Source organism: Panthera tigris, chromosome B4, assembly GCF_018350195.1.
Source record: "Panthera tigris isolate Pti1 chromosome B4, P.tigris_Pti1_mat1.1, whole genome shotgun sequence".
NCBI classification, from domain to species: Eukaryota; Metazoa; Chordata; class Mammalia; order Carnivora; family Felidae; genus Panthera; species Panthera tigris.
The window spans coordinates 82,384,468-82,411,544 of NC_056666.1; the positions used below are offsets into that span (position 1 = coordinate 82,384,468).

The window sequence follows — 27,077 nt, forward strand, 5'->3', positions numbered from 1 at the left end:
AAATGTTTAAAAAAATTAAAAAATAAATTCCAGTTAATTAACATACAGTGTAAAAACATTTATTCTTTTCAATGAGTACAATATGTTCTGAAACTACTTTTATGGGCTAGTACAGCAGCTTTATCCAAGGGCTTTAATATTAAAGCATTAAAATAATGGTAGGCATACTGGAAGCTTGAAATATCTCTTGTTGAAAGCATAACACCAGCCTTTACACTCCCATTCTGAGTTAAGATGGACTGATGAGTCTTTAGTAATTTTGTATTCAGGAATTTTTAACCGACCCACTGGTTTCCAAACCTAAAAACTGAACAATACATAGTAAATAGAAGCTCAAATAACAAGGAATTTTGCACAGTGGTCTTTAATGTTTTTTCTTAAAAGATTAGAAAAGAGAAGGAAATGCAAGGCATTTCGGTGTACTGACTGCAAAGTCTGTTTTATACATATACACCAAAAGATAAAAAAAAGAATGTGTTGCTACAGAGAAAACAATGTTAAAGGAAATATAAAGGAAGGAAATTTTTCATAAATCATAGAAAGCACCAGCCTGATAGCTTGACTTCTCAGTGTTTCTCAGAAGATGGACTGTAAACCAGAATGACTGTTTTGTTTAGCTTGGTTGTAAAACTAGGCAAAAGAAATCTGACTTTCAGAATCTATTGCAAAAATTCAAATATGGAAGAAACAAAACCTTTAAAGTTAAGTATTTGGATATGTAGAAAGGGAAGTGTCTCGACAAGTAAAATAGGCTTTATGTTGGTGAAATTGGTTATTCTAAGCTGCTGCTCTATGGTGTTGACTAATCCAGTTATTTTCTGAGGAAAGAAGTTAGGAGCTACAAATGCAACAGTTGTAAAAAAAAAACAACACTCTACTATGCCCTAATATTGTAATCTAGTAACTCATATGTTTAGATGCCCAATTTAAAATGATTTTTAAAAGATGAGCAGTGGGGTGTGGCCTGGGTAATAAAAATACCAGTAAGCAAAATTAGAAGTGACCTAATACATACTCTAGGTATAATTAATTTAACTTAAGGTCTAGGACTTAAAGACAAAGCTCTCATGTACCTAGAATATTCAGTCCAGAAATATGGAGGCTGTATCTGAGCTGAGATTAAAGTCTTCGGCATATTACTGCTCACTTGCCTCTACATACGGCAGCTGGTAGAAGTAGATCAAAATACATATGGCAACTGGTAAAAGGTATATCAAAAATCTTAGAATTATCTTTGTATGATACTAACTTTTACAAATATTTGCAATCCACTTGCTCCTCTCATTACTGCTTCTTCGAGAAACCTGGACACTCTCCTTTGGTGGTTTCAGGAATCTTTTCAACATAATTATTTTTCAAGAAAAGGACATTTTGCTTTGAGCACTAAAACACATATATGGTTCCACCATATTAATTAAATGCTGTTGAAGTATTTGGTTATTGGTTGAAGGTAGAAGATATCTACAATGGTTTGAGGAGAATTGTTATCTTCAGAAGTCTTTCTGTAAATCTGAAATAGAATAGATTCTTATCAAAGGACAGTAAAGTAAAACAAAACAAATCCCATTTATTTTCACACTCTGATTTGGTTAATGCTTCCATTAAATTCACATCATGCATAAAGATTTGCTTTCACACTTGCTGAAGCCCACATTACAGGCTGAGCTAGTACAGAACAAGAGTACAAAGGACTTAATATGGCCAGTTGGAATGGCAGGTTCACTGAGGCTTTCCAAGTTCAGTGTCATCATTGTTCATTCAACAAGCACATATCTGAGTGGCTACTATGAGTTCAGCATTATCTTGGGCACTACTTTTTAACCATCATGAATTTTATTAAGAAATGAAGTGGAAAGGGAGTTTGTATTTCTGTAACATGGCCACAGTTTTCTATGGTATCCATCAATCTCCTGAATAATATTCACTGCTGATTTTTTTCATTTTGGCTTACACATATGCTTGGGTCTCTTCTATTCAAATAACTTTTCCTTTGACACTGCTGTCCTCTTGGTATCTCCTTTGGGTTCCAATATCCAACAGGATTTTATCACTTGTCTACTGCATTTGACACTCTATAATTTCCTTGAAACTTTCCCCTGGCTGCTTCTGTAACACTTAACTTTCCTCTTTCATCTCTCTGCTTCCAAATCATTACCACCTCTCAAGGATGGCTATAGTATTTGTACCTTTTAGAGATCTCCAGTGCTATTCTCCTAAATGGTAATAGCCCAGTTGGCCTCTTGGGCTCTATTATATCCCCTATATCCCCCCAGATTTTTGTTGCTAGTTTTATCTGGCTAGATTAAACTATAAATCATGGCAAAACCTTTAATAGATTCCTTGTCTCTACTGAATTAAGTCCAAACTCTCAAGACTGGAATTCAAGGCCATCTATACCCTGGCTTCAGTCTGCTTCTCCAGTTTTCTATCCAATCACTTCCTGACACATCTTTTTTAAGATTAGCTGTACTAGATGGCCTCCAGAGTGACCTGATGCTTTTGTCTCTAATGTTTTTGCCCTTGCTGTTCCTTTAAGCATGAACAACCTGTCACCTTTTTCCACTCCTGTACCCTTATCCCATCATATCTCTGCTTGTGGAAATCATACTCAAACCTTAAGGCATGGTATATAGGCATTGGGGATTAGAATCTGTATAGCAACTCACTGAAGAGTTCAAATATCACTCTTTTCATATGAAATCTCAGGTTCTCAGAATCAGATGAGATCTCTTGGCATTTTATACTTCTTTGTTTTGTATCAGTTAGTACTTCCTAAGGGCAGGAGGCATGGTGTGGAATTCATCTTTGTATAACTAATTTTTGTTTCCCTCATGATACCTGATACATCATACCTGATAGAATATCTATTGAATTAAGTGACCAATTTTTAAAACACTAAGGATAGTAAGCTAAATCTATAACTTGTTTTAGGAGGGCAAAGGCTAGAGCTCTAAAATTAATCACTTGCTGGATACTTTAAACTTCCTGTACTAATATCTAAATAGCTAAAAGGGAAAAGTATAGTCTTACCACTCTTCTTGAGAAGTTCTCCTTTTCGGGATTTATCCAGGTTTTCAAGAAACTGTTCAAAAACTTTTATGTAAGGAGCTAGACTGGTCTTCTTATAATCTAAATTATGAAGGCCATGCATTATAATTAGCATTTTGGAAGTGAGAATTACACGAAAGTATAACTTTAAGTTTTGTTTTCAAGAGTTCTTTAAAATAGTGTTGTCCAATATAATAAGAAATGTGTAGTTTAAATACTCTAGTAGTCACATTAAAAAGGTAAAATAGGGGCACCTGGGTGGCGCAGTCGGTTGGGCGTCCGACTTCAGCCAGGTCACGATCTCGCACTCTGTGAGTTCGAGCCCCGCGTCAGGCTCTGGGCTGATGGCTCAGAGCCTGGAGCCTGTTTCCGATTCTGTGTCTCCCTCTCTCTCTGCCCCTCCCCCGTTCATGCTCTGTCTCTCTCTGTCCCAAAAATAAATAAATGTTGGAAAAAAAAAAAAAAAAAATTAAAAAAAAAAAAAAAAGTAAAATAATTTTAACATTTAATCCAGTATATCTAAAATATTATTATTTTAACATAATAAAAATTGAAATATTTTACATTCTTTCATACTAAGTCTTTGAACTCTAGTGTTTTGTATTTAAAATGCATCTCAATGTAGATGATGTATTATCATGAGAAATACTTGATCTATATTTAGATTTAAATTATAAAATATACAGTTGAAAAGTAGGCTCATATACCCAAATTTCCCAAACATACTTAAAAGTTTTCCAATAATTGAATCAAATATCAGTTTTTAAAACTTATTTAAAACACTTTTTTTTTTTAAGATTTTATTTTTAAGTAATTTCTACATCCAATGTGATGCTCAAGCTCACAACCTTGAGATCAAGAGTCACATGTTCCACTAACTGAGTCAGCCAGGCATCCCTATCAGTTTTGAAATTTAAATTAATTAAAGTTAAATTTAAAAAATCAGTTCCTTGTTTATACTAGTCACATTTCTTTTTTTAAGTTTATTTGTTTTTAAATTAAAAAAAATTAATGTTTATTTTTGAGAGATAGAGAGGCAGGGTGTGAGCAGGGAAGGGGCAGAGAGAGAGGGAGACACAGAATCTGAAGCAGGCTCCAGGTTCTGAGCTGTCAGCAGAGTCCAATGTGGGGCTCCAACTCTTAAACAGCAAGATCATGACCTGAGACAAAGTTGGATACTTAATCAACTGAGCCACCCAGGCACCCCTTTAAATTTATTTATTTATTTTAAGAGACAGAACACAAGTGGGGGCAGAGAGGTGGAGAGATAGAATCTCAAGCAGACTCTGAGATGTCAACATGTAGACTGACGAGGGGCTCAGCCTCATGAACTGTGAGATCATGATAGGAGTCAAAATCAAGTCCAGCTGAGCCACCCAGGCACCTCTATACTAGCCATATTTCAAGTGCTTAATAGCCGTATGTGGCTACTGTATTAAGACAGTGCTGCTCTAAAATATCCAAACTACCCATACACATCCACTTTTGTAGTCAGGCTTTCTAATATTAGACCAACATAATCTAGTGAGTCTGTGTTAAGTCCCATACAACATTCCTTTCTTTAGAAATTATGGCTTCACTGGGGCGCCTGGGTGGCTCAGTCAGTTAAGCCTCCGACTTTGGCTCAGGTCATGATCTCATGGTTCATGAGTTCAAGCCCTGCATCTGCTTCTCTGCTATCAGCACAGAGCCCACTTTGGATCTTCTGTCCCCCTCTCTCTATCCTCCCCTGCTTACTCTCTCTCTGTCTCAAATATTTAAGAAAAAAAAAAAAAAAGAAATTGTGGCTTCAGTAATAAATAGTTTTACTAACAGAACAAACATTAAGAATGTGAAGTCAGGGTCATTCTACCTGGAGACAATCAGAAATTTATAGTCATATGCCTTAAGTACAGTATTTTTTGACTTATAAAAACTTTATTTTTTATGGGACATCTGGGTGGCTCAGTCGGTTAAGCACCAAACTTTGGCTCAGGTCATGATCTCATGGTTCGCGGGTTCGAGCCCCATGTTGGGCTCTGTGCTGACAGCTCAGAGCCTGGAGTCTGCTTCAGATTCTGTGTGTCCCTCTCTCTCTGCCCCTCCCCTGCTCATGCTCTGTCTCTCTCTCTCTCAAAAATAAACAATAAAAAACAATTTTAAAATTTTATTTATTTTTTGATTTATAAAAATTAAAAAGAATTTACACAATAAAATTTTGAATACAGAATCTTAATCTGATTATTTAATTATATAATCTATAATACCCAATAGGGGAGAAAATCTGATTGAGCACAAGATGAGATTTGGATTTTGGTAGCATGCCATGTCTGCATGGAATAGTCCTCATAATAGTTCACTGAAAAGAGTAAAAAAAAGAAACTATACTTAAAAAGTTTTTTAGTAAACGTGTCTGATGTACTTGGAACTAGACAAGGAAATCTTGACGAGGGTATTAAGGATGAATATCTAAACTGTGGCAATTATGAAAATATATTTTGTCCTACATGTTTATATATGAATTTTCTTATAACAATAAATGTAAACCAAAGAAGCAGTTTAGTTTGGGATCAACCACATAGCACTTTGAAAAAAAATTTTTTTACACTTATTTATTTTTGAGAGAGAGAGAGAGACAGAGTATGAGCAGGGGAGGGGCAGAGAGAGAGGGAGACACAGAATCAGAAGCAGGCTCCAGGCTCTAGGCTCCAAGCTGTCAGCACACAGCCCAACCCAGGGCTTGAACCCACGAACCGTGAGATCATGACCTGAGCTGAAGTCAGATGCTTAACCAACTGGGCCACCCAGGCGCCCCAACCACATAGTACTTTGAACCTTTAATTCAGGATTCTAAGCTCCTTGGATATAGGTCTATATGCTTATTTCACCATAGTAGAATATATAACAGGCACTCAATAATTACTTAAATATTTACTGCCCATTATGTATCAAGTACTATGCTAAATTCTAAAATAGTATAAGCCAAACTCTTTGGTTTCAAGAAGTTTTTAAATGAACAGGAAAAACAGGTCCTATATGTAGTAATAGAAAACAATATATAATTAAAGGCCAAACAGGCATATGGATAATTGTAAGTCCAAAGAATTCACCAATCAAGATTGACTGAGGTGGCTATGAAGTGGGTCTTAGAAAAAAGACATAATTAGATAGAGAGGACAGTGGAGATCATTCCAGGATTTGGGAAGAAGGGCAGGAATAAATAGTACTAGTGTGAAAAAGGACTAAGGCTTAAAATTGCAGAAACTAAAGAAATAATAAGGAACTTACATTTCACCTGTTCCAACCTCCCACCATCTCTGAAGCACCCCTGACTGATGGCTATTAGGCTATTTATGAATACTTGAAATGATAGGCAGTTTAATTTACTTTTGAAAGTAAATATTGTATAAATTTTGAAGTTATAGTTATTAGAAAATTTCTCTTTAAAATCTCTGAACAAAAGAAAAAGATGTCATCAAGAGACAATATTAAGTTTAAAAAATTGTGCTAAAGTAATATATACATGTTGTTAAAAGGAGTAAAATACTACTAACATGTTAGAAAAAATAGCAGCTCTCTACCTTTATTCTTTTTTTTTTTATTTAAAAAAAAATTTTTTTTTTAACGTTTATTTATTTTTGAGACAGAGAGAGACAGAGCATGAACGGGGGAGGGGCAGAGAGAGAGGGAGACACAGCATCAGAAGCAGGCTCCAGGCTCTGAGCCATCAGCCCAGAGCCCGACGCGGGGCTCGAACTCATGGACCGCGAGATCGTGACCCGAGCTGAAGTCGGACGCTTAACCGACTGAGCCACCCAGGTGCCCCTCTCTACCTTTATTCTGACCTCTCAATCCTCTTGAATGGCAACCACTTTTCTTTTCTATAACTTATTTCTAACAAATGAACACTTCCATTGTTTAGAAATCCAAGGCTATTCTTCCTAGGTCTGTGGCTTTTTGGGAGAGAGGAATAGGAAGGGGTGAGAAAGCTCTTAAGATCTTTTCATTCTCAGTGTTCTGAAATTTCAAAATAATGTGCCTTGGTGTAGGTAGGTCTGTCTTATTATTCTGAGCCTTTTCAATAAAGGGCTCATTTCTGGGATGGTTTCCTATACAGTTTTGATATTTTTTCCCTCCCTGGTTGTTCTTTTTCTGAAACTCCCATAGTCAGGTATTAGACTTCCTGAACCATTCTTATCTTTTTCCTCCTTAAAACAATAATAACAAAAACTTGCCTTTTTTGTAGTACTTTCTGGAAAATCTTAACTTTTTTTTTTACCAGCCCTTCCATTGAATTTTTTATTCTAATGATTATGTTCTCGATTTCTAAGTCCTCTTTCTTGTTCTCTAAGTGTCTCTTTTCATAGCAATCTAATCTTGCTTCATGGTTCCACTATTTTCTTATTCTCTGAGGATATTAGTTTTTTAAAAAAAAGTTTTCAAGGCACCTGGATGGCTCAATTAGTAGAGCATGCAATTCTTGATCTCTGGGTTGTGAGTTTGAGCCCCATGTTGGGTGCAGAGATTACTTTAAAAAAGAAAGAAAGAAAGAAAGAAAGAAAGAAAGAAAGAAAGAAAGAAAGAAAGAAAGAAGGAAAGAAAGAAAGAAAGAAAGAAAGAAAGAAAGAAAGAAAGAAAGAAAGGTTTTCTTTGTTCTTTGCGTTGTCTGTTTTCTCTGAGTTCCTTTTTCCAGTTTATTCTGATTTTTCATGTTGGAGATGTGTTTTATTTTTTATTAATTTAATTTATTATTATTATTATTATTTTAATGTTTTTATTTATTTTTGAAGGAGAGAGAGAGACAGCATGAACAGGGGAGGAGCAGAGAGAGAGGGAGACACAGAATCCGAAGCAGGCTCCAGGCTCTGAGCTGTTAGCACAGAGCCCGACATGGGGCTTGAACTCACAAACCGTGAGATCATGATCTGAGACGAAGTCGGACACTTAACTGACTGAGCCACCCAGGCGCCCCTGGAGATGTTTTTTAAATACTTGATTTATTTTTATTATTTTTTAAAAAGTTTATTTATTTTTCAGTGAGAGTACACGGGAGGGACAGAAAGAGAGAATCCCAATCAGGCTCTACACTGCCAGTGTGGAGCCCAATGTGGGACTTGAATCCACGAACTGAGATCATGCACTGGGCTGAAATCAAGAGTGAAACTCTCAACCGACTGAGCCACCCAGGTGCCCCTCAAATACTTTAAATCAAATGTCTATAATCATTCTACAAACATTAATAGTGGAATGTACAATGTTAGGTATTATGTTAGAGCTGGAATAGATGAAGGTTTTTTTTGTTTTTTTTTTTATGAATTGATATTTGAGCTTGTGGTTTTTTTTGCATTTTTTTAATGTTTATTCATTTTTGAGAGAGAGAGAGAGACACAGTGTGAGTGGGGGAGGGGGAGAGAGAGAGGGAGACACAGAATCTGAAGCAGGCTCCAGGCTCTGAGCTGTCAGCACAGAGCCCGACATAGGGCTCGAACTCACGAACCACTAGATCATGACCTGAGCCGAAGTCAGACACTTAACCGACTGAGCCACCCAGGCGCCCCTTGAGCTTGGGTTTTGAAAGTAGTGTAGCAACATTTGACCAAGAAAGGCCAATCAGAGATCACAGATCTGCCCTGTCCATTATAATAGTTACTAGACACATATGGCTATATAAATGAAAAATGGCTAATAAATGAATTTAAGGGGCATCTGGGTGGCTCAGTCAGTAAGCATCCAACTCTTTTTTTTTTTTTTTTTTAATATTTATTTTTGAGAGAGAGAGAGGACGCAAGTGGGGCAAGGGCAGAGAAAGAGGGGGTACAGAGGATCTGAAGCTGGCTCTGTGTTGACAACAGAGAGTCTGATGTGGGGATTGAACTCACAAACTGTGAGATCATGAACCGAGCTTAAGTCGGACACTCAACCAACTGAGCCATCCAGGCGCCCTAAGCATTCAGCTTTTGATCTCAGCTCAGGTCTTGATCTTATGGTTGTGAGTTCAAACTCTCCACTGGGTGTGAAGCTTACTTAAAAAACAAACAAGCAAACAAAGAAATTGAAAATCCAGTTTCTGATAATTCAAGTGGATTATGCCACATGTGGATAGTGAGTACCACACTGGGAAGTGCATTACATTTCTATTATCACAGAAAGTTCTATTGGCTCTGTTGCTGTAGGATGTCTCTTGGGTGTTGGTATATAAAGATTTGACCGGGGCGCCTGGGTGGCTCAGTCGGTTGAGCGTCCGACTTCAGCTCAGGTCACGATCTCACGGTTCGTGAGTTCGAGCCCCGCGTCAGGCTCTGGGCTGATGGCTCAGAGCCTGGAGCCTGCTTCTGATTCTGTGTCTCCCTCTCTCTCTGCCCCTCCCCCGTTCATGCTCTGTCTCTCTCTGTCTCAAAAATAAATAAACATTAAAAAAAAAAAAAAAAAAAAGATTTGACCTCTATGAGAAGGAAGATTTATAAATTCTCTAGTTCCTTCATATTCTTGAATATACAGTTCAACCACAGTTTAGATCTATATTTACCATAACACTCATCTGGATACATCAAAAATAAAGAGCAAAAGTACTATATACATAGTGGTTGTTAAATCAATAGCTGTTGAAACTAAGACTGTGACAAACAATGATTCACACCAATTGACAATTTAATCTTGTAAGTATAGATCCTGGCATTTAGATGATGCTTAGAAATATCTGTGGACTCAAATTGGATTCAACATCACCATTTGAGCAACTGATTAAAAAAGGACAAAAACATTGTTATGATATTATTGGTTACTGAGCTGGTTTCAGGATAAACAATCCATTCTAGGCTGAATCCAAGGAGAATGAATTACTGGACTGACAGAAGGATGTCTATATAAAAAACTTAGGTTAAAGTGAGATTTTAGTATATTGACATACCTCTGGTTCTATGTTTGATATCAGATTCAGCTTCATTTCTCTTTCCCTCATTAGTGGAAATGGTATCCAGTTCACGGCAGATGGAGCTACAAATAACAGAATAAGAGAATTTTCCTCCTTTTTTATTTAACTCTATGCTCAATATCAGGCTTGAACTCATAAGCCCAAGATCAAGAGTCATATGCTCTACTGACTGAGTCAGGCAGTTACCCTAGAATAAGAGAATTTTAAAGTTGTTTCTTGGTCAACATTACCTAGTGTATGACAGCCACGTGAATCCTACAAGATTTTTGGTGAAAAAATTATGTGACCAACTAAATTTGGGATAGTCTAAAAATCACAATCTCTAATATGGATAGATAATTTTCTAATATGCATGGAGTTTTCCATGTATGTTAGCATAATAAAAACTGGGAAATCTTACAGTGGAGAACTTTTTATTTAAAAGTGGTTATTTCCCAAACTTATTTGAACTTATAATCTTTTTTTTTCTTAATGTTTATTTTGAGAGAGAGAGAGAGTGTGTGAGCAGGGGAGAGGCAGAGAGAGAGAGGGAGGGAGAGAGAGTATTCCAAGCAGATTCTGCACTGCCAGAGCAGAGCCCAACATAGGGCTTGAACTCATGAACCACGAAATCATGACCTGAACTGAAACCAAGAGTTTGATGCCTAACCAACTGAGCCACCCAGGTGCCCCAGAACTTATAATCTTTTTATTAGAGAACAGCAACTTGTGTTCTGCGTAACTCACTAGGAAATGTTGCTCTACTAGGGCATCATCATATAGCCTCAGAGCAGCTGCTTCTCTGGAAAGGATCTAGTCCAATCTACTTCAAATTCAGGAACCAATCACAAACAAAAAAGGAATGATCAATGATCTGGAACATACCTTATGGTTGGAACAGTAAATGGATCAAACTGGTCCACTTTCTGTACATCGATAGGCACAGAAATGCGACCTGTAAGGACCAAAAGTTATAAACTGATGACTGTGAAATACAGATCATTATGGGCTGTCTCCTATGTGTTATTTTGGCTAAATTTTAATCTAAGGCTTAGAAAAAGGGTTAGACTTATCTGTTGAAACCAGTAGTTGGAAATTACTTCCACACTAGCTGCATCTTTTATTTCTCTTAAAAAAAAAAAACCAAAAAATAAGTATGAAAGACTGTTGAGCTACTACATAGTGCTCTTATCTCTACTATTATTTCTATCTCCTTCTTCCTAATATCCTTTTATACAGAAGTACAGAATGATATCAAATTTAGTGAGTTCTGAAAATGAAACAACATAGATAAAAATAGTTCCTTTCATTATCTTGATTTGCTGAGATCGGAACAGACACCTGTATGTTGGAAATCTTTAGAAAGCATTTTGGGAATAAAATAGCATTATACTACCTTTTTACAATATCTACACCTGGGATACCACATAAAGTTCATCACATCTCAAAAATGAGATAATGAATCTCAAGAATGCCAGGTAAATAACAAGTTAAGATAATCAAGAGAATTGGGAGTTGCTGATTGAAGACAGAGTAAAAACTGCAGCTACTTAATGGGGAAAAGATATAATCAAAATGTATACACCTATGAATATAATTATTTACTGAAACTGAATTTTAGAATAAGGGAATAACCACTAAAGTTTTAGAATTAAGTTAAAAAAATATTAAGAAATATTAAGATTATTACCAAAAGAAGCTGAAAACACACAGTTGGCAGGTTTGAAAAGGAGCTATCCAAATATATGGACTAGAGAATCATTATAGATTATTAAAGGAAACTAGGCAATTTGGGAGGACTGAATGTGTGACAATTTCTAGGCACTTTACATTTTAGATTTTCACAATAACCCACTGAAGTAAGTACTATTATTATCTCCATTTCACAGATGAGAAAACCAAGGTACAGAGAGTAGTTTGCCTAACATCCCACAGCAAGTGGCAGAGTTGGATTATTGACTACTTATTGGATATTAGTTGTCCTAAAAAGGACAACTATATACAACTGCATATGTCTCCCGGTTGGATGAAGCAAAGTTTAGGTCAATATAGCCACCTTTATATCTATTTTAAAGTCAGTTTCATTCCTTCAAAACACCTAAGAAAAATGTGAAGGAGGAAAGCTAAAAGTATGGAAAAAGAACTGAGGGAGGAAGCATAGTGGGAACAGCACAGAACTCTGTGGTTTAAGAACTGAATTCTGTTTCTAGCTCTGTTGCAATTTGTTTTATGACTGTGGACAAGTCCCATTAACCTCTTGGACCACTGTTTTCTCATTTGTACAGTGAGAACTACCATCGTGTGAGTTCTAAGTACCTCTACAATTCTAACACTGAACCTCAAAAACCCAGATGAAAATTATTTATGTAGTGGAAACTCATCTGGTAGCTACTAATCAACAACTAAAACTTTCATTTTCCTTCTAGTTTTACTTTCTTTACATTGTACCTGTTTTAGGATGAACACTAAAAGGGCTCTTCAGTAAATGATTGATTCCTTTGCTAACATTGATATCCAGCCGTGGAAAACAGTACTGGAGCATGATCTCCCATTCAAGCCAGGGTCCACATTTGTCGTTTTTGGTATTATCCTAAAAACAGATGCAAGTCCAGCATGAGGATCAGTAGGAACTTTTGAGGATTTCTTTAAAAGTGGTTAAAAATTATTTTCAATAATCTTTAACTTACTAATAAGCAAAACAATCAGAATTTAATTAAGAATTACATTATTATATTTATAATAGAGATTTCGATGGGATATACCTGAGAGCTGATGGTTTTCTTCAAATACTCCCAACGCTGAAGTGAATTGTGATGCTTTTGGAAGTTTTGTTGAAGTTTCTCATGAATTGGTGACGAGTCATTAAGGAACACACTCATTTATGACACATTAATGAACAACTTATTTCCAGTATGTGTTACAACAAGGATAGCTGAAAGTTTACTAGAAATTATTGTTTTCTAAAATGCAAATATGTATATTTTTAAGTTTATTTATCTTGAGAGAGACAGAGACAGCATGAGCAGGGGAGAGGTAGAAAGAGAGAATCCCAAGCAGGCTCTGCACTGTGAGCACAGAGCCTGATGTGGGGCTTGAATGCACAAAACCATGAGATCATGACCTGAGCCAAAATTGATAGTCGGACGCTTAAATGACTGAGCCACCCAGGTGCTCCTCTAAAATGCAAATATTAATTGAACACATATCCTTAAAAAATCTCCTGTAAAAATATGATACTGATATGACAGAAAAAATGCCAAAATAAATATTTGGTTTAATGTAAAGCTTTCCCTGGTCTGTACAAATTTTGACTATATGATTCAGTATTCTTTAAGTATCCATTAATTCTATGAGGATCAAACTCCAAAATGAGGAAATGTCTTTCTGAAAAGGCTTCATTTTTTACTATATTCCAAACTAGAGATACTAAAATGCAGAAAAAGATGTTTTGTGTAAAAAGACTAAATTTGTAAGAGTACGTATATGAGAATATGCAGGCAGAACACATTTATAATATCATAGATAAATACATGTAGCTCACATAAAAATGGTCTTGGGAAAGGATATTTTCAGGAACAAGGGCTAAGATCTTATCCCAGCTTTCTTTATTTTCAAGAATATCTTGATCAACTAAGGCATAGTCTTCAAAGTATTTTTTTATTATGTTTATAGATTTTCTGTAGGAATAACAATAACAAAGTCCTAATACTATTTGTAATATATACACTGCATAACTTTTGTTGCTATTTGGGTGGCTAGTGCTTACTTCTACTGAATTTTTCTTAATGAGCATGTATTAGTCTAATAAGAAAAATACAAATAGAGTTTAGCTATGTAAAATGGGAATAATACCCCTTTGCAGGGTTATGAGAGTTAACTAAGACATTCTAAGGGGAAGAACCTACTGTAGATAGTACCTGGCTTAGAACAGATATTCAAGAAATGTTTACTTTTTTTTTTTTTTTTTTTAAAGTAGGCTCCACAGGCTTAAATTTACGACCCTGAGATCAATATCTGAACTGAGATCAAGAATCAGATGCTTAACCGACTGAGCCACCCAAGTGCCCCAAGAAATGTTTACTTCTTAAGCTCTACAACTTAGGTTAATAGCATCATAAATATGTAACAAGAAAGCAACCAAGCCAGGACAACATAATAATACATCAGTAGTAGAATGTGGGATAGAGTCTATAGTTTCTACTGTGAATTACTTGCTTTACATCTCGACAATTATATAGTGCTTAGCATTTTGCAGACTTCACATCTGTTTCATTTAATCTTTGCCACAACTCTCAGATAGAAGGAGATGTTTTTCCCGTCATATAGTTAAGGAAATAGAGGCTCTAATATTTTTATTAAGGTCTTAATAAGTTGCAGAATAGAGATTCTAACTCTTTATGTTTATTTATTTTTCAGAGAGAGAGAGAGAGAGAGCGCAAACGGGGTAGGGGCAGAGAGAGAGGGGGACATAGAATTTGAAGCAGGCTCCAGGCTCTGAGCTGTCAGCACAGAGCCCGATGTGGGACTCAAACCCACGAACTGCAAGATCATAACTTGAACCAAAGTCAGATGCTTAACCGACTGAGCCACCCGGGCGCCCCTAGAGATTCTAACTCTTAATGCAAAGCTCTTTTCACCCAGAGAAGTAGTGAGTTCAGTGGGAAGAGTATGGGTTTTGAAATTAGGCAGACCAGGACATGAATGCTGAATTTAACAATTATTTGTGTGGTGCCACGAAACTTATACAATCTTTTCAAATCTCACTTTCTTCATCTGTAAATGGAGATACCATCATGACCGTCATGAAGTTATTGTTAAAACCAATGAGAACATTTGTAAAACATCTGTCATGAATACTGCAGCATGAAGTAGTCATTCAATGAACTCTACTTATTATCATTGTAAAGTGCTATCCCAGTAGGGAAAACTGATAACAAGGCAATTCTAAAGGTAAATCAGACACAACTTAAACTGCATAGAGTCTTTTCCAACAGACCTGACAAAAGGGTGAATTTTTTCGCTTAGGTGGACTTTCTTTTTAACGTCTTGACCACCCTGAAAAATAAACCATCAAAAAAGAACTTCATGTATATGAAATAAATGAAATAACTTAAAAATTCCTTTAATGTGTTCTAAAGATACTGATTAAAAGAAAACTGTCAACATATAGAAGTTTAGATGCTATTTTATAGTCTCAATACTTGTAACTTTCTGGGTTACCTTTACTTAACATAATTGAACCAGAAAAGTAATTTTCCTTTTGTCACAAACAAAGATCTTAAAAAATGTAGCTACTATGATTATTTGATCTGCTGGTAAGATCATCTACTCTGGAATGTGGATGCTCTAAAAGTTTAATTTTGTCACTAAACATTTCAGGCTTGGTAACATCTAGCAAACAAAGAAATGTAAATTATCATTAAGATCTTACCTTTACAAGACTCAAATACTCAACTATCCCAGAACGTACTGCAGAGGACAATTTTCTAACTGATTCATCACAGACCCAACAATGAACACCTCTCCTTCCAGAATATACCCAGAGACGATGCTTAAATCCAAAGTCCTCTGAGGAGGGGAGAAATAATAGGTTTTAAAATCTAGAAATAAATTTATAAACTCCTGGTTCTTGCTTACTTCCTTAGCTTCAATTTTACCTCTTATCCACATGTACTCATGTTAACTCTACTGAATTATTTTTAGTTTTCTGTGTCCTCCATGCTTTTGCCTTTATGTCAATACCTATTCTGGTCTCTCTGCCAAGAATTTCTTCATGCCCCGGTATTTCCATTTCTCTCCCTGACCAATTGCCATTTATCATTAAAGACCCAGTCTAGGGATATTAAAAAAAGTTAATAAATTTAAAGTGTTTAGAACAGTGCTTGGCACATAATAAGCACCCTAGATAAGAGTTAGCTATTTTTAGTACATGTGCTGCTGAAGTGATCACAAGAGTTAGCTATTTTTAATATCATTATCATCTTTATCATTATCTTTTCCAGAAAGCCTTTTCTAATCCAGTCTTTTCCCATTCCTGTATGCACTCCTGCTGTTCTAGATCTCCAGGGAATGCTGGGCATATTACTCAACATAAGTATAATCTTCAATTTTATTCGTCTTCTTCTTAGACTGCATAACATACTTGAGGTAATCATTATCTTTCATATTTCTTTCCCTCACCTAGGACAGTATGTAGCACAAAGAGCTGCTCGACAGATGACTGAACTGGGAAAAAACTCACTGGTTTGATCAACAGCTTTATTAGAATTTGAACTACAACTTTATTCTAATCTTTTATTTTCTGGCCATATGTTTCAAGGAAACATGTTCAAAATTTATGAGAGTTGACTATAAAATGGTATAGATAGGGGTGCCTGGGTGGCTCAGTCAGTTGAGCGTCCAACTTTGGCTCAGGTCATGATCTCACAGTTCATGAGTTCGAGCCCCATGTTGGTCTCTGAGCTGATAGCTTAGAGCCTGGAGCCTGCTTCGAATTCTGTCTCCTTCTCTCTCTGCCCTTCCCCCACTCACACTCTGTCTCTCTCTCTGTCTCAAAAATAAATAAACATTAAAAATATTTTTAAATGGTACAGACAGACAAATATTCAGAGGAAAACAGATTCTTGCATTTGACCCCCTCAGACACTACCAATACTTGCCCTTCAGTGCTCGGTCGATTATGCGTATGGCCATCGTCATGAGGGTCCAGCACTTAGAACATATGTCTGCAGAACTGGAGCAGAGGCATCATTACTCACTGTTAGTGACATCACTCACCCTACCAGCAAGGCATGCAGCACTTACCTACAACATCTCCTCACATCGTCATAGTCTGTCATGTCAATGTCAAACACCAATTCTTTTTCCTGAGCCTGGAAAGCCCCCAGCTTCACTGTATTGTGTTGATTGGGCTACAGATAGGGGGAAAATATTTAAATATTTTAAATATATATACATACACACACACACACACACACACACACACACACACACACACACACACATATATAACCCAAAACAAACAAAAAAACCAAACAAAAAATTCAGTTTCTTTTTTTTTTATTTAAAAAATTTTTTTAACGTTTATTTATTTTTGAGACAGAGAGAGACAGAGCATGAATGGGGGAGGGTCAGAGAAAGAGAGGGAGACACAGAATCTGAAACAGGCTCCAGGCTCTGAGCTGTCAGCACAGAGCCAGACGCGGGGCTCAAACTCATGGACCGCGAGATCATGACCTGAGCCGATGTTGGATGCCTAACCGACTGAGCCACCCAGGTGCCCCTCAATCAGTTTCTATAAGAGCTGTCATGTTGCCAATTATGCTGTTTTCCACCCACACAAAAAAAGTGGCCAAAGAGAAATGAAGAAACCATAATACAATGCCAATTCTATTTCAAAGTTCATTAATTTGGATTCTGTGCATCCAGAATTGATGATAGTATACATTTACTTAAAACAGGTTTTGATAAATCTATATTGCCATAAATATTTTTTTTTCAGTTCTACTGAGATATAATTGACATGTAACATTGAATAATAAATATTTGTTATTTTTAGGTTTCTGATAAGGAAGAAAGTACATACAAATAATTAATGCCCTATTGTAAGCTGTTTTAAGGAACTTTAACTGTTACTGGACATATAAGTAACAAAAATGTATTTAAAATTTTTCAATAGGGGTGCCTGGCTGGTTCAGTCAGTAGAGCATGCGACGCTATCTCAGGGTTGTGAGTTCAAGTCCCTCACTGGGTGTAGAGATTACTTAAAAATAAAATCTTTAAAAAATAAATAAAATATTTCAATAATCCAAAATATCTCAATTAGTTCAAACTGAGCCTTTGGCTTAAGCTGTAAGTAGCCTCCTTTGAGGTTATGGATCACCAGGCATAGAAGGCAGACCGAATACAGATACTTATCTTGCTCTCCTAAACTTGCACAAAAATGATAGTAAAGATTTTTTTTTTTTGGATAGTAAAGATTTTCTTAAGAAAGGCATGTCTTGGGGCATTCCTGAGCCTGGGTGGCTTAGTTAGTTGAACGTTCAACTTTGGCTCAGGTCATGATCCCACAGTTTGTGAGTTTGAGCCCCACATTGGGCTTGCTGCTGTCAGCACGGAGCCTACTTTGGATCCTCTATCCCCCGGCCCCCTGCTCCTCTCCCACTTGTGCGCTCTCTCTCTCAAAAATAAACATTAAAAAAAAAAAAAAAAAAAAAGCATGTCTTTTAAGAAAGAGCCAAAGAAGAGAAGATACCACCACGATTTTTATAAGATACCCATAAAAGCTGAATCTTAAGCTCTCAGTAAGGAAAGATAAGAAGCAACCCAATTTACACCTCAGCATCCCTAAAAAACTCTGGTCACAATTGGTATCTCTGGAGTAAGAATGTGCACGTGCGTGCGTGCGTGCGTGTGTGTGGTGTTGGTAAAGCTAAGTTAAAAATCTTTTTATGAAGCAGTTCCCCAGATTCTTCCATTTACTCTGCAGAGCTAGGTGACTGTGCAAAGACACCTGAATTATTATCTGGAGAACCTCAAACAGTGGGTCTTTGGACTGGGATGAGGGGCAGGAACAACAGGTACAGCTGAAGAAAGATGTGTTGTACTGATATACAGGGGATTAAGTGGACATTTACATGTGGAAAGTTGAGACCCTGCCCTCTTCCCCTACATCTGTACCCTATCGCTGCCACCCGGGGAGGAGACCAGAAGATTCCTGTCTGACGAATCTGATCAGGAGTGTCAGGCACTGTTAAAGGCTCTAGGAATATAGATCAGTGATCAAAACAGATCTCTGTGCTAGTGGAGTTTTCATTCAAGCAAAGAGCTAGAGAAACTGACAACAGAGCTTCTTCCCAAAAAGATGACCAAGCCAGATCACCTTGTAATAAAGAAATCTAAGTCATGTATACAGAACTTCCAATCAGCTTTTTTAGTACTCTATTTTTATTTTTTTCAATATATGAAATTTATTGTCAAATTGGTTTCCATACAACACCCAGTGCCCATCCCCAAAGGTGCCCTCCTCAATACCCATCACCCACTCTCCCCTCCCTCCCACCCCCCATCAACCCTCAGTTTGTTCTCAGTTTTTAAGAGTCTCTTATGCTTTGGCTTTCTCCCACTCTAACCTCTTTTTTTTTTTTTTTTTTTCCTTCCCCTCCCCCATGGGTTTCTGTTAAGTTTCTCAGGATCCACATAAGAGTACTCTATTTTTATTTTTTTTTCTTTAAAAAAAAAAATTTTTTTTTTAACGTTTATTTATTTTTGAGACAGAGAGAGATAGAGCATGAACGGGGGAGGGTCAGAGAGAGAGGGAGACACAGAATCTGAAACAGGCTCCAGGCTCTGAGCTGTCAGCACAGAGCCCGACGCGGGGCTCGAACCCACAAACTGAGATCATGACCTGAGCTGAAGTCGGATGCTTAGCCGACTGAGCCACCCAGGCACCCCAAGAGTACTCTATTTTTAAATATAAGCAACATGCAAGACATTATCAGACTTATGAGGCAAGCCTCTAATATCAAAGAGGGGAAAAAACAGGAAAAAAAGCAACCTTGAGAAAACAAGACTGTACAACAGAATTAAAAAAAAAAACAAAACTATCATTGATATCCTCAGATAAGACATATCAATGAAAAAAAAAGTTCTTGGAAATTAAAATATAATAGCAGAAGTGAAAACCTCTGAGGAAATTCCCCAGAAAGTAGGGCCAAAGGACAAAAAAATAGAAAACAGGAGGAAAAAAAAATTAGGGAATCAGTTTAAGACACGTAATATCTGACTATAGGATTTCTGGAGAGACCAGAGAAAAATTATAGATAGGACAAATTGTATTAAAAAAAAGAAAAAGGTAGGGGCGCCTGGCCGGCTCAGATCAAGACCAGACTCTTGACCTCTGGGTTGTAAGTTTGAGCTCCATGTTGGGTGTAGAGATTACTTAAAAATAAAATCACGGAGGAGCCTGGGTGGCTCAGTTGGTTGAGCATCTGATTTCAGCTCAGGTCATGATCTCACAGTTTGCAAGCCCTGCATCAGGCTTTGTGTTGACAGCTCAGAGCCTGGAGCCTACTTCGGATTCTGTGTCTCCCTCTCTCTCTGCCCCTCCCTGGCTCACAGTCGGTCTCTCTTGCTCTCAAAAATAAACAAACATAAAAAAATAAAATAAAATCTTTTTTTAACTCAAAAATAAAATCTAAAAAAAAAAAAAAGTAAAAGGGAAATTTCCTAGAATTGAAGGACATGAGTTCATGATCATGAGTCCATCAAGTATTTAGCACAATAGGTACAAAAAGATGCATGTCAAGTGAAATTTTAGAACATTAGGGACAGAGGGGAGCAGAAAATCCTAAGAGCTTTCAGATCCAACACAGTGGGACAAGAATCAGAATGGGGGTCTTAATAGCAACACTGGAAACAAGTAGGTAATGCAAAATTCTAAGGGAAAATGATTTAGAAACTCAACCATTAGTTAAGCATAAATGTAGAATGAAGGTATTTTCCAGATACAGAAGGTATCAAATGTTTTGTCTTCCATGCATCTTTTCTCAGGAAGCTCAGGGAGGATGTGCTCTACCAGAACAAGGAAGTAAACCAAAAAGAGAACAAAGGATTTGGGTAACACAGGATCCAAAATAGGAGAGAGGTGGAAGGACATTGGGGTGATTACAAGATCATATTTATCCAACAGGCTTAGAGGGCAATCAGTCCAGCTTGGGGGTCAGAAGTCTGCCAGGGAAATTTTTTCAGGGTGAAATTGACAAACTACCTGTTAGGTCTGAACACATTGGGATATTCAGACAATTGGCAAGGAGTTTGGGGTTGACTTAGTGATTGACCCCTGATTTTTAATCTAACAAATATATTAGAAGCATGTGGAAATGGGAAGGTGAGGTGAGGGTAGGCAGTGAGGTAAAAGAAAGCTAAACTCTCATCTGCGATTGGAAAGTCAGTAGATAATGCTTAAAATAGAAAAATGGGAGAAATATAAAAATGTTACTTACAGACAAGGCGGCAAATACCTTAAGAATCAGCTAAAAGAAAGTGGTTGCCTCTGGGGAGCAGAAAATAATGGAAAGAGAAAGAGATCCTTAAAAAAAAAAAAAGCCTAATTAACCCATGCTCATGGATTGGAAGAAGAAATATTATTAAAATGTCTATACTACCCAAAGCAATCTATACATTCAATGTAATCCCTATCAAAATAACACCAGCATTCTTCCCAGAGCTAGAACAAACAACTCTAAAATTTGTATGGAACCAGAAAAGACCCTAAATAGCCAAAGTAATGTTGAAAAAGAGAACCAAAGCTGGAGGCATCACAATTCCAGACTTCAAGCTGTATTACAAAGCTATAATCATCAAGACAGTATGATACTGGCACAAAAGCAGACACATGGATCAATGGAACAGAATAAAGAACCCAGAAATGTATGGCCAACTAATCTTTGACAAAGCAAGAAAGAATGTCCGATGGAAAAAAGGCAGCCTCTTTAGCAAATGGTGTTGGGAAGACTGGAGAGCAACATGCAGAAGAATGAACCAGGACCACTTTTTTACACCATACACAAAAATAAACCCAAAATGGATGAAAGACCTAAATGTAAGACAGGAAACCATCAAAATACTAGAGGAGAAAATAGGCAACAACCTCTCTGATCTTTGCCGCAGCAACTTCTTACTAGACATGTTTCCGGAAGCAAGGGAAACAAAAGCAAAAATGAACCACTGGGACCTCATCAAGATAAAAAGCTTCTGCACAGCAAGGAAACAATCAACCAAACTAAAAGGTAACTATTTGCAAATGACATATCTGATAAAGGGCATCAAACTCAACACCCAAAAAACAACCAGTTAAGAAATGGGCAGAACACATGAACAGACTTTTCCAAAGAAGACATCCAGATGGCTAACAGACACATGAAAAGATGCTCAACATCACCCATCATCAGGGAAATACATTTCAAAATCACAATGAGATACCACCTCCCAGCTGTCAGAATGGCTAAAATTAACAACTCAGGAAACAACAGATGTTGGTAAGGATGTGGAGAAAGGAGAACCCTCTTGCACTGTTGGTGGGAATGCAAACTGGTGCAGCCACTCTGGAGAATAGTATGGAGGTTCCTCAAAAAATTAAAAATAGAGCTACCCTACAACCCAGTAATTGCACTACTAGGTATTTATCCAAAGGATACAAAAATGCTGATTTGAAGGGGCACATGCACCCCAATGTTGATAGCACAATATATTAGTAATAGCCAAATTATGGAAAGAGCCCAAATGTCCATCGACTGATGAATGGATGAAGATGTGGTATATACACACAATAGAATATTACTTGGGGATCAAAAAGAATGAAATCTTGCCATTCACAACGTGAATGGAACTAGAATGTATTATGTTAAGCGAAGTAAGTCAGAGAATGACAAATATCATATGATTTGACTCGTGGAATTTAAGAGACAAAACAGATGAACATAGGGGAAGGGAAGGAAAAATAAAAACAGAGAGGGAGGCAAACCATGAGACTCTTAAATACAGAGAACAAACTGAGGGCTGCTGGAGGGGTGCTGGTTGGGCAGATGGGCTAAATGGATGATGGGCATTAAGGAGGGCACTTATTAGGATGAGCACTGAGTGTTATATTTAAGTGATGAATCACTAAATTCTATTCCTGAAATCATTATTACACTATGTTAACTAACTTGGATTTAAATAAAATTAAAAAAAATGAGATTTATTCTCCTTCATTTATTCTCCTTAAAGAGAAGGAACAGAGCGACACTTTGGCCCTTCTATAGAGATTTCAGTTTTTTGTTTAAAAAAAAAAATCTTTTTTTACATTTATTTATTTTTGAGAGACAGAGTGAGATGGTGCACGAGTTGGGCAGGGGTAGAGAGAGGAGACAGAATCCGAAGCAGGCTCCAGGCTCTGAGCAAGCTGTCAGCACAGAGCCCCACGTGGGGCTCAAACCCACGAACCGTGAGATCATGACCTGAGCCCAAGTTGGACGCTCAACCGACTGAGCCACTCAGGGACCCCTAGAGATTTCTGTTTTAATCTCTATCCCTAAAGAGAAGTAGGGATGCCTGGCTGGCTTAGTGGTAGAGCATGTGACTCACGAGTTCAAGCCCCATATTGGGCACAGAGATTACTAAAAAAAAAAAAAAAAAAAAATTGGGGTGCCTGGGTGGCTCAGTTGGTTGAGTGTCCAACTCTTTTTTAAAAAAATTTTTTTCCCAACGTTTTTTATTTATTTTTGGGACAGAGAGAGACAGAGCATGAACGGGGGAGGGGCAGAGAGAGGGAGACCCAGAATCGGAAACAGGCTCCAGGCTCCGAGCCATCATCCCAGAGCCTGACGCGGGGCTCGAACTCACGGACCGCGAGATCGTGACCTGGCTGAAGTCGGACGCTTAACCAACTGCGCCACCCAGGCGCCCCGAGTATCCAACTCTTGATTTTGGCTCAGGTCATGATCCCAGGGTCGTGGCATGGAGTCCAGCATCAGGCCTCCGCACTGAGCATGGAGCCTGCTTGAGATTCTTTCTCTCTCTCTCTCTCTGCCCCTTCCCCGGCTTGCACTTCATCTCTCTCTAAAATTAGAAAAAAAAAATCTAAATAAAAAAAAGTAAGTAAAAAATAAACTAGCTTAAAAAAAAAATAAAGAGAAGTAAACTGCTCCAAAGCATTTTTCTTGCCTGCCTTTTTAAAATGTCTTCTCCCCTTCCCTTGGGATTTATATCAGAAAACCTGGGTTCAGGTCTCAGGTCTACAATTTGGAAACTGTGTCTCCTGGGACAAATTATTTAAGTTCTCTCAGCCTGTTTTCTCCTTGTAAAAATATAATGAGGATTGATATGAAAAATAAGTTATACGAGACATGGAAAAGCTCCATACAAAAGCTACTATCACATGAATGTATTTCTCCCCCCATGTGTGTATTTTTTTTTCTTTAAATGTTTCATTTACTTTTGAGAGAGAGCACAAGCAGTGGAGTGCAGAGAGAAAGAGGGGAACAGAGGATTTGAAACAGGCTCTTTGCTGACAGCAGACAGCCAGATGCAGGGCTCGAACTCACAAACTGTGAAATCACGACTTGGGCTGAAGTCAGATGCTTTAACCAACTGAGCCACCCAGGCGCTTCCCCCCATGTGTGTACTTTTATTTTTATTTATTTTTTAAAAATGTTTATTTATTCTTTGAGAGAGAGAGAGAGAGCATGAGCAGGGAAGAGGCAGAGAGAGAGAGAGAGAGAGAGAGAGACATAATCTAAAGCATGCTCCAGGCTCTGAGCTGTTAGCAGAGCCCGATGCAGGGCCTGAACCCACGAACTGTGAGACCATGACCTGAGCCGAAGTCGGGAGCTCAATCGACTGAGCCATCCAAGCGCCCCCCACCCCCATGTGTGTATTTTTAAGGAGAGAAAGAAGGGCAATTTTGGTATGTTCATTCATTCAACAAGTATTTACAGTGTACTCTCTCTGCCAGCCACTATTCTAGGCATTTAGACTGTATCAGTGACAATGGGTAGGAGGAGTGGGGCAAGTTGCAGTAGGCCTCACTGAATGAAGACGTGAGGAGGTGAAGGAAGGAACCGAGAAGGTATCTGGTAAATGGGTTCTGGGCGGTGGAAAGTGCTCGAGCAAAGGCCAGTGTGGCAGGAGTGGAGTGAGTAAGGCAGAGAGAGGGGCTTTTACTCTGAGTGAAATGAGAAGCCGTAAGAGAATGGTTTTGAGCAGAGGAATCACAGAATCTGACTTGTTTCTTTTTTAATTTTTTTTTAACATTTATTTATTTTTGAGACAGAGAGCATAAACAGGGGAGGGTCAGAGAAAGAGGGAGACACGGAATCTGGAACAGGCTCCAGGCTCTGACTGTCAGCACAGAGCCCGACGCGGGGCTCGAACCCACGGACCGCGAGATCATGACCTGAGCCAAAGTCAGACGCCTAACCGACTGAGCCATCCAGGCGCCCCAGAATCTGGCTTGTTTTAAAAGGATCATTGGCTGCTGTGTTGAGAATAGACTCTAGAGTCTATAGGAGCAAATTGTTAGGAAGTTTTTACAGTAATTCAGATGAGAGATGATGACAGTGGTAGTGGCACTGGTACCAGTCGTTGGATTTCAGATATTATTTTGGTAGACCTAAAGAGATTTCCTAATGGAAACAGATATAGGAGTATGAGAGAAAGAGAGGAATCAAGACTAACTTCATGGGATGCTTGGCTGGCTCATTGGGTATAGCATGTGACTCCAGATCTCAGTGTCATGTTGAATATAGACATTATTAAAAAAAATACCAAAAAACAAAAAACTCCAAAGCTGGAAGAGAATATGTAATTCTTTTAAAATTCCCTCATTTAAACCACGCTGACATCCTCATTTAGTCTTTTTAAAAAATAAAGTTCAGGGGAGGCGTCTGGGTGGCTCAGTCAGTTAACTGTTTGACTTCAGCTCAGGTCATGATCTCACCATTCCCGAGTTGGAGCCCCGTGTCAGGCTCTGTGCTGACGGCTTAGACCCTGGAGCCTGTTTCAAACTGTGTCTCCCTCTCTGTCTCTGCCCGGCCCCTGGTTGTGCTCTCTCTCTCAAAAATAATAAACATTAAAAAAAATTGTTAAAAAAATTTTATTATTATTTTTTTTAACATTTATTTATTTTTGAGAGACAGAGACAGAGCACAAGCAGGGGAGGGGCAGAGAGAGAAGGAGAGACTTAGAATCCGAAGCAGGCTCCAGGCTCTGAGCTGTCAGGACAGTGGCTGACGCCGGCTCGAACCCACTAACCATGAGATTATGACCTGAACCGAAGTCAGATGCTTAACCTACTGAGCCACCCAGGCGCCCCTCATTTAGTTTTTTTGCCCAATACTCAATTTTTTTGTCCTAGTGAGAATACAACCAATTCATTTCCAAATGATTTCCAACCAGTAATGTAGAGTATCAAGAACAACAGCAAAAAAAAATATTACAATCTACTTGCAAAAAGATAAATAAAGTGTGGCTCTTCAACTAGAATTAACTCTAAGAATGTAATCTCAAAACAATGGGGGGCTCCAACCCATTCTTGGTTTAAAAAATGAAACATAATACATAAAAAATTGATTTCTTACTCTGTGGGAGTATACTGCGCCTATATCAATCTTGTATGGATTCATTTTCTGCATCTCCTTTTCCAGATCACTCTGGTTGTTGAAGGATTGGTAGCGAATGTAAATATCATCTTTCAATGTGAATGAAAATTCACGGTGTTGAAAGTAATTCTTTGTCACTGCAAAATAAATATACAATTTTAAAGTTAATTTGGTATTTTATTTAGCACAGGGCACTATAACATCAACCAATGAGAAGATATTTTGAATAAGCCTGTGTGCTCAACACTGTGCTACATGCTAAAAAAAAAGACTTCCTAATTTGAAGGGGCTTACTATCCTGCATCTGATAGGAAAAAGTAAAAATGAAGAAAAAGATGCATTAAGTGTTTTAAATATGTAATGCCATCTGTCTCTCTTCGGTGGGCACTAATAAATTCAACTGCGAAGAGGTCAGTACCTCTCCTCTCCCGGGAGATGCTCCGCTTGTCCCTGATACACAACAGGCCTCTGTAGTTAAAGCTATGACCCGGTAATCTCCCTGGTTCAGGCGCCGCGGCCGGTAAACGGGGCACCGAATGTCAGTCTGACCAGGTAGAGGAAGGAGCAGCGGCTCGGCCTTTCTCTGTGGCCGGAGGCTGGTTACCCTAACCTCTCTTGGCCCATTTACACCTCAGAGGTGGTGGCGAGGTCTCGAGATAATGCGCGAAGGCGCCTGGCACAAAGCCTAGTGCATAGGAGGCACTTCTATTGTCATTCTAAGGTACCCTCCCAGAACCTCCTCACCGTCCCTTCCGAGCCACTACCCACTCCGCTCCCGGCTTCCATCACCTCCACCATAGTTGAGCCAGCGATAGTATTGGGCGTAGGGAAAAAGCCTCCGGTAATAAAGTTTAAGAAGCTCCGGCAGCTCGGCGGGGTCAAACGTCTCCATGGAGCGCGGGGCTCACTGTCTGCAGGACTACGACAAGAATTGGCGGGAATCACACAGCCGGAGCTTCTGTCACTACGCAGGCGCGCAGTGGCCGTGGCCGGGCGTCTGC

At 38.2% G+C, this 27,077-nt stretch overlaps 1 protein-coding gene across 4 annotated transcripts; it reads right to left on the reverse strand.

Annotated features, from left to right (window-relative positions):
• Positions 1-43: 43 nt before the first annotated feature.
• On the reverse strand, positions 44-27,058 carry PRIM1 (DNA primase subunit 1). Of its 4 annotated transcripts, XR_006219999.1 has the most exons (14): positions 26,845-27,058; positions 26,056-26,213; positions 16,742-16,848; positions 16,597-16,670; positions 15,369-15,505; positions 14,934-14,992; positions 13,505-13,614; positions 12,700-12,788; positions 12,386-12,527; positions 10,823-10,892; positions 9,935-10,020; positions 3,031-3,129; positions 1,250-1,510; positions 44-307 (listed from the first exon to the last, which is right to left on the reverse strand). XR_006219999.1 is itself a non-coding variant. In XM_007081516.2 (13 exons), exons 1-13 carry the CDS (start codon positions 26,966-26,968, stop codon positions 1,491-1,493), a joined length of 1,254 nt encoding a protein of 417 aa, XP_007081578.2. In that variant the 5' UTR covers positions 26,969-27,058; the 3' UTR covers positions 44-1,490. The 4 variants fall into 4 exon arrangements, 3 of the variants coding, with proteins under 3 accessions (XP_007081578.2, XP_042848493.1, XP_042848494.1); XM_007081516.2 differs by having other exon boundaries at positions 44-1,510; positions 26,866-27,058; XM_042992559.1 differs by having other exon boundaries at positions 44-1,510.
• Positions 27,059-27,077: the final 19 nt, after the last annotated feature.